We start from the raw sequence: 8,631 nt of genomic DNA, 5'->3' as shown, positions 1-8,631 counted from the left end.
GCCATGAAGGCATGTACCCAGCCTATAGGTTTGGGCTGCCATCCTCACGAAAGGAGACTTAGAACTGGAGTTTCTGCTCAAAGTGTCTTCACATTCTGGGGAAGCTGATGGCCTGGTGTTCAGGCGAGCCAAAGAGGGTGATCCTCCTGTTTTACCTGGTGCTGATTCTCCAGCCTTGCCTACTATTTCTCCTAAAATCTTGGATTTGACCCCTTCCCTTGACTCTCTGAACCTGTTAGACACTCCATTCCTCATGCTTCTTACTGCTCTCACCTCTAACACCTGCTGAAGGCCAACTCTCAGTTCCTCTACCCAGTGCTGGAACACAAAATTCGGGGGCCTTCTGCGAGCCATGCAGAGCTCCCCACCCCCAACTCGGCAACAAATTGCGAGTTGCGCCACACTCTGGGCCGGCCTAGATTACCACGCTTGCCGCAATACGCACGAATGTGCTGCTGCAGGGGTACGCTGCACACTGCACTAGGAAAAAGATATAAATATGTGTTTTAATGCATTATAAAGCACACTTTCTGAGAAAAAATGGCTAAAAGGCCAGAGCGTTTGCAATTGTTTTGCAGGGTAACACCAATCTAAAAATCCAAAACATGCAAGTCATCAACATTGCACAGGAACATTAATGCTTTAATTAACATAATGTTTTGTTATTAAAAATGTGATGCCACAATGAAAACATGTCCAATTGACCACACAATGTAGACCAGTCTAGGCACATAATAACATTTTACAGTAAAGCATGCCAGGCCACATTTAGACATACCTAGACTGGTTGCACCAAAATGTCAGTCAAAGCAATAACACTTATCAAGGTTATTTTATGCCAGATGCCCAGAAAAATATACAATGCCGCAGTAAGAAACGGCTAGACTGGCAGCACGCACATGCCATTCAAGCCAGGTAATCACACTTAGCAGGACTGCTTTATTAGCGATGCCCAGTTAAAAAGAAAGTCATGCCAAACTAAGACATTTGTAGACTGGCTGCACCAAAATGCCTCTCCAGCCACTATTACCGCATAGCAACCCTGCTTAGCCTGGACATGGATGACCATTAGGATTATTGCACAATCCCCATCCCACCCCAACCCACCCCCTCAGATGCCTCCACACATACCCTCTCCCTCCCACCCCTCCCCCAACCCCAAAATCAGCTTATCTGTCCAGAATTACCTCCACATGCCTGACCTTGTCTCAGTGTTTACTTATGAGGCTCCTTGCCTCATAGGTAAGTTCTGGGATGAGGAAGAGTGGAACTAGGAGTAATGAAGATTACAGGTAACTAAGCCAGGCATTACCACCATGTCCCTCTACATCAAAGTGCCTCATATACAAGTACTGGGACAAGGAAGAATAGGGCTATGAGTAATGAAGATAACCAATAAGTAACCAAGGGATTAAACACAAGTAGTGGCGCAACACCATTGAGCTGGCTGGGCATTAGCACTCCCCCTCACCTCCCCTTAACATTTTGGGTTATGTTGACTCGACCTGGCTGACCTACAGAGCCGTTGCTGGACAGAACAGGACACAGATATTATAGGCACCTGGGTTTCACTGTTAACAAAGGCTGATCAATTACTAAGGTAAAGTATTTCACTGTTAGTACCTGCATTCAAATGCATAATTCTTTAGGCAATTGAAATCTTGATGTGGGTTTAGTACTTGCATGCCAGGGATGTGATTGGAATGGAAGAGAGGGGACAGGAGACTTCTTATTCTCACAGCAGTCCATAAGTGGGTGCTTTCAGACCTAAAGGAGAGAGATAACTGCTTGTAACATTGAAGCTGCACTAGAACAGTCTCATTAGAATGCATTTAGAGGTTAGATGCCACAAACAAATATGTTTGCCCCTCACACACCACCCATGAAGTTAGCACCTCTCCCAACATTTGAAGGGATAGCCACTCCCCTGAAATGTAGGTTTTATTGCACCCCTGAACACAAGCACACACACCATTCAACATACACACACACACGCACACCCAGCCACCCATGCATTTAAGTGTGTACCCTTTCACCATACACTCACACAGGCAGCCAACTATACATTTAAGTGTGCACCCTTTCACCATACACACACACACAGACAGCCACCCATACATTTAATTGTGCACCTTTTCACCATACACCGCCACACGCACATGTCATGGGTTTGAGGGGAGCTCTATTACTTTAAAAAGAAATGCTTTCTTTTTGAAGTCACTCCGACTTCACAACAAAATTGTTTCCATTAAGGACCAAACCATAATGGAAATAATGTCTTTATGAAGGCAGAGTGACTACAAAAAGAAATCTATTTCTTTTTGAAGTCATAGACCTCCCCCCGCCCATGACGTGGAGGCCTGCAGCCCAGAGGCTTCTATGTCATGGGGTAGAAATAGTTTCTTTTTGTAGTCACTCTGTCTTCATAAAGAATTTCTTTTTGTTACGCTGTAACATAAATCATTTCTTTATGAAGGCAGAGTAACTAAAAAAACAATTAAAAAACCAATCTGTTTTTGTCCAAGTGAGCCCCCTCCCAGGACATGTGGTGGTGGGGTCCCCTGCACTGTGGGGAATCCTGGGGGCCCCCTTTATGCCAGTGCCTCAACCTCCCGATATTTTTTGACTTTGTCCTGGTCATCCTGATTAACCTCTGGATATTCTCTGTTTTTCGTTTTGCAAACACTCCTTGGTTTCCCCCAATGCACTCCTGTGTTTCTTCAATTACAAGTTCTCGGATTTAATAATCACCACTGATCTGTATGATCTGTTTAATCTTCTTTCAACTCATCACTCTTTTTATCACCTTCTCCATCCCTTGTATAAACATTCCTCCATGAGATTTCAATTTCAAAGTGTCTGCATTCTCTGGAGTATTCTTCACCTCTAGGGGGGCTGTTTTTTAATACCGATTTCACATCTTCATCACATTTTCTTTGCCTTTTTGGGCACTACTGTTCAGTCACTGTTCTCCAAATCTCTCGCCTCTCTCCCACCTCCTTCACCCTTTTTTGTACTACTGACAATACTATACAAGGGTTTCTTTTCCCTCCCAATTCTTCATACCTTTAGATACCTTTAGATACATGTTTTGTTCCTTCGAGCAGCACCCTTTCCCTTTATATTCTCACTCTTAATAAACACTATGCCTCTTTCAACTTCTTCACCCCTTGAACCCCTTCATCACTCAGCTTAGCACCACCATCCTTTCTTACTTTTATCATCTACTTCTTCACCCCTTTCAGAGTCTTCTTCATCGCTCTGAGCACCTTCTCCACCTCTCGGGGCATCACCTTTGTTCTCAGTAATTTCACCCTCTTTGATCATCACTTGCTCACTCTATAGTAGCCCATCAGCTCTGTAGGATATTTCTCTTGGTACCCTCATGGGTTCTCCATCTATACCCCAGGCTAAACAATTGCCCAGCTTCGTGGACCTCTTCATTCATTCATTCATGGTCTTTAATGTGATTGAGACCCGAGTGGCATGGCCTCACCCTGCCCCTTTTATTCTACTCAGTTGCCTGGGTCTTTATCCAGATTTAGCAAATGGTTGTCTTGTGTCAGATGCTGTCCGAAAGGATACCCAGTAACCCGCCTCTTAACGTAATTAAATGATGAAAAACAGGACCAGGCGAAATTTTTAAAAGAAATGTGAAGAGATGCTTTTAAAGGAATTACTTTGAAATAAATTACTTTGAAATAATTTCTGTCGATAAAATGGCATGGAAACTTGATGAAGAATGGTTATCTCTGCCTGCCCAGATTGATGCAGTCTGTAGATCATATTGTCTAACCATAGGATGCCATTATAATGGTTTCAACATTTTTCATCTTCTGAGTAAAGTGATGCCTAAGGTTAACTAGACTATATATTGGCCTCCAAAGTACCAGATCAGTGGGCTGTAGCAGCCTGTCTCATCTCTGTCACCTCATTTCAAAGAAACGTTAAGCCTATTCTAAGATCACATCACTGTTTGACTGTTGAAACATGGATTTCCTTCACGGATCTCTATTGAGTCCCTCTCTCTCTCTCTCTCTCTCTCTCTCTCTCTCTCTCTCTCTCTCACACTCGCTCTCTCTCTCTCTCTTTCTCTCTCTCACTCGCTCTCTCGCTCTCTTTCTCCCTCTCTCTCTCTCTCTCTCTCCATCCTTGCTACTAGTTTTCTGAGGTCCAGATACTATTGCCTTTCTCATTATCCCTGATCGGCTCTTTAGGACATGCTGGTGGTGCCAAAAATTCACAGTCCTATGGGGAGGATGCATTTTTTTTCGGTTCCATGTGAAGATGTTGCCTACAAAAAGGCAGTCATTACATATGCTCGGGAAAAGGCAGTTTTGTTTTGTCCTCCGTAAACCATGCTATGGATGCGGGTGACAACCCCCGTAACCCTTAACACATTATACTGAACAAGGGGAACGAGGGACACCCCCGCAACCCCTGCTCCCCTTGTTCGGTAAAGTGGAGACACTTTTACCACGCTAGTCTGCGCGAAAATGGCCTTTTCCTGGCCTTTTCCTGGTGACTACATGTAATGACTACCTAGGCTCGTACTACACATGTATAACGTACCATTTTAAACAATGTCCTAAGCAAACCGGCCATAGAGAAGAAACAAGAGAGCAGTGCCAACTCACCAATCTGATATCTCTTACCTTTTCTTAGGAGACATGTTCACTGGATACAATGTTTTCTTGGTTCCTCTGCCTCAAGTTGAAAGTCCGCATTTCCGTCAGCATAAGTGAAATAGGGCATATCAAAACCATCCCTATCTTCTCAAACAGATAAAAAAAACATTTAAATTTAAGTGCCTTTTCTGATATTATTCTGTCACTGTCAGCCCATGAAACTGCAATAAAATATAAAAATTACATAACATAGATGGAAAGAGACAAGCATGCTCTAAATTGTTGGATTTGCTGATAAACATTCTGAGACAAACATTGAAGATGGAAGAGTGTAGAACTGGGGTGCATCCAGTCAGCTTTCTTTTAGAGGCAAGGTCTGATAATGTAAATGATACATTAGCTGAACCTGTGGAGAAAGGACCAGAAGTAAAACTATGTTAGATCTATTATTTGTACCTTGAATATTTAGTAATGGATCAGTTTAGACAGCTAATAATAATAGCAGAGTACGTTTTACACTGTGTAATAATACATTACATTGTATATGCATGTCTTTTTACCCAGATGTTGAGATTAATGTTTTTTGTACTTAAAATTGATAAATCTAATCCAATAAATGTACTGAACAGAAACAAAAATGCGGACTCTCCCACAAAGTACAACATCATCATGAGGTGGGGTTAGCAGTGCATGGATGTCGAGGTGTTACCCTTTTCCCCATACCTGCGGAAGCACCTATAACTCCTATCTGCAATCTTTCTTTACCCTATCCACCTGCTTTTAGTGATCGTCCTGAGCAGAAGGCTTTTGACATCCTGCTTCAATGTCAGCATACATATGTGCATATACTTGGATGGATCACTTCTGTTTTTTGTCAGGTATATTGTGCCAGAGCAAGTATTCTAGGCCCTCTCCCTCTCCCCACCACCTGAACAAACCCAAACACATATCCGTGACACTCAGTTAAGACATCGTAACGTTGCCACCTCATACACCAGCTGAATTGTTTATGGGGCATCCAACCGTGAAAAAAGCAACAGGTGGCAGGGCCACTACAAGAGTGGTCAGAAAGGTGTGTGCCCACCTGAGGTTCTCTCACCCATATTTTAGCATTCGTGAAAGTTCACAATCTTTTTGGACACCTAGGACATTGTGAATGCTTTTTCCATTTGATTAAAATTCACCTGGTATTACAATGTTATAATTGACTCTGTCTTCTCTCCCACCAGGATCGGTGACTGGAACAAACAACTGGAATTTCATCCCCCAACAACTGGAGTCATAAGAAATATCTCCCAAAAACTAGAGCTACGAGATCCTCCAGAATCTCTACTGAAAAGCTATATAGTTTGTGCACCTGTTTATTGTGAATTAGTCATGAATGATTACTTCCCGGGAGCTCAGTATCTTTACCTGACAGTCTACATCGTCACCTTTGTGACTGGACTACCAACGAACATTATAGCCCTGTGCACCTTCATCACCAAGTTCCGCAGGAAGGTGGTCCCAGTAGATATACTTCTTATCAACCTCACTGTGTCTGACCTGCTACTCCTCCTCTTCCTCCCCTTCAAGATGGCTGAGGCAACCTCAGGTATGAAGTGGAGGTTGCCTTACTTTCTGTGCCCTCTTTCGAGATTTCTTTTCTTCAGCAGCATCTACCTCACCACAATGTTCCTTGCTGCAGTCAGCGTGGAGCGGTACGTGGGTGTGGCCTATCCCGTGAAGTACAAGCTCTTCAGGAAGCCTGTCTACTATGTTGTATTCAGCATTCTCACCTGGTTCCTAGCCTTGTCTCATTGCAGTGTGGTTTACATAGTCCAGCACTATTTGCCACTGAATGAGAGCAGTCACAACTTCACAGCATTGTGTTACAGCAAGTTTTCACGGGAACAGTTGGCCATTCTGCTGCCAGTGCGACTGGAAATGTGCCTATTCTTGTTTTGCTTCCCTTTCATCATCACTACCTTCTGTTATTCACACTTCATCAAGATCATCATGTCGCAGCAGTATATGAGTAAGGCGCGGAAGAAGAGGGCCATTGGCTTAGTAGGTGCAACGCTCCTCAACTTTATCATTTGCTTCATACCCTATAACATCTCACATATCGTCGGATACATACAGGGTGACAGTCCTTCATGGAGAGCCTATGCCTTGCTAATGAGTACTTTCAATGCAAGTGTGGATCCAATCATTTTCTACTTCTCCTCTTCGGCCTTCCAGAAGATTGTCTGGGCAGGCATGGCTCAGATGATGAAGACACTGCATCTGAGCTGCTATAACTTTTCGACCTTTCCATCAACCCGTGATAATGAAACAGGGGACACAAGGACAGACCATGGTTCCTAGCTTGGAAATTGTATGTAGTGAAATCTACTTCAGAGTTGTGGAGCAAGACAGCATGCTTCCAGTGGCACTGAGCTCCCTGAAGCCTCAACATGCCAGGTTGTTGTGAGGCGTACATGCGAACCAAGCCATAATTAGGTTGAGATGCTGGGTCTTATAACAAAACGTTTACTGATTTGGGAGCGTGCTGTGGGGTAACCATTAGTAGAGAAAATTGAGTACTTGTTTAGGTTGCATGGAGACAAGGGCCCTCATTACAACCCCGGCGCTAAACCATGGCGCTATTAGCACCATGGTTGGTGCTGGTGTTGTAACGAGTCCGCCATGGTGGAATGGGGAAATACCGCCCCATTCCAAGGTTGGCGGGGCGGTATTTCCCCATTTCACCATGGCCCTTCCCCATTCCCATTTTCGCCCCATAGGGCTCAATGGGACTGGGGAAGGCGCTAATTAGCACCAAGGTCCCTTTGCGGCACCCTACTTTAACGGCTGGTAGAACCAGCCGTTAAGATCGGGTCCCGCAAAGGGACCTCGTAATCAGGCGTTAAGAGTTTAACGGCGCCGACACCTTTTACGGCGCCGTTAAACCCTTAACGCCAGGGTCGTAATGACCCCAAATGTTTAGTGTATATGTAGGGTACAGACTAACACAGAGGGAATACATTTGCTACTTGAGTTGGTCTATTTTCATACTGCATAGAATAACAACTTAGATCACAGGAAAGAAATGGAAATCTCCTTCTCAGCCTGACACACACATGCACACCTCTCACCTCTAGAGGGATTAGGGAGGACACTCATTCCCTTTTTCGTTAACCCACCCAGTACAATTGTTCCCTATATGTTGGGCCGATCCCCTATTAAGTAAATATGATATACAGTCCAGATATTCAGTTCCACTATACATCATGAACACACATAACATGCCTTGAATATTTGTATTTGGATGTAAGTAGGTCACTGTGTGGGGTTTCTCCTTTGTTGTGACAGGAGGCCTCCACAGGCCCAGCAGTTGAAATCCTTTGCCATTATATGTCTGCTTTATTTCCAATGCAGAAGCCATCAGCAGGTTCTCCTGAGACAGATGGTTTGGTGGTTCTTGCATTCTATGATGTACTTCACAGGTATCTTTGTCTCTTCATTCTCCCTTTCATTTTTTAGTGTTGCCATGAACCTGGCTGATATGATGCCACAGATGTGTCACTGGGCATATGAAACAGGGAAACCCAGCTCTTCCTGTAGTCATCCACAGTAATGGACCAGCCTGTTTCCTGGATCTTATCTTCAAGGCTACAATGATGCTTGAGTCCTTAATTGTCTTTTCAACATAAACTCTTTCTTCCCCCCTCAAGGACCGTGGTTAGAATGTCTTTCCATTTCATCCTGGGCAGTATTGGCTGAGAGCATTGATGCTAATATCTTCCAACTGTAATACCTGTTCAGATTCTGAATCGTTAATTCTTGCAGGTCGACTATATTTTTTAATATATCACATGGTAGCAATAATCCTGCGTTCGTGGACTACAACGGCAGGTAACGGCCCCTGGCCCAAGTTACAGGTCTGCGCAAAACGATGGCTGTAACGCCGGGCACAGGTAGCATTCCCGGGCCAGTATACCTGCAGAAGACAGGATTATTGCTATTAGAACCCTGAAGC

The 8,631-nt window shown here is 44.0% G+C and overlaps 1 protein-coding gene across 1 annotated transcript; it reads left to right on the top strand.

Annotated features, from left to right (window-relative positions):
- Positions 1-6,005: 6,005 nt before the first annotated feature.
- Positions 6,006-7,149, top strand: LOC138530534 (free fatty acid receptor 3-like). Its single transcript, XM_069640920.1, has one exon. It carries the CDS (start codon positions 6,006-6,008, stop codon positions 6,975-6,977), a length of 972 nt encoding a protein of 323 aa, XP_069497021.1. The 3' UTR covers positions 6,978-7,149.
- Positions 7,150-8,631: the final 1,482 nt, after the last annotated feature.

Source organism: Ambystoma mexicanum, chromosome 1p (assembly GCF_040938575.1).
Source record: "Ambystoma mexicanum isolate Mex_15411 chromosome 1p, UKY_AmexF1_1, whole genome shotgun sequence".
Taxonomy (NCBI): domain Eukaryota; kingdom Metazoa; phylum Chordata; class Amphibia; order Caudata; family Ambystomatidae; genus Ambystoma; species Ambystoma mexicanum.
Note: the sequence above shows the minus strand (reverse complement) of the source record. Positions and strands in the feature narration are given on the sequence as shown.

Coding starts and splice junctions, on each gene's coding strand:
- LOC138530534 (XM_069640920.1), top strand. CDS start 6,006: ATGAATGATTACTTCCCGGGAGCTCAGTATCTTTACCTGACAGTCTAC.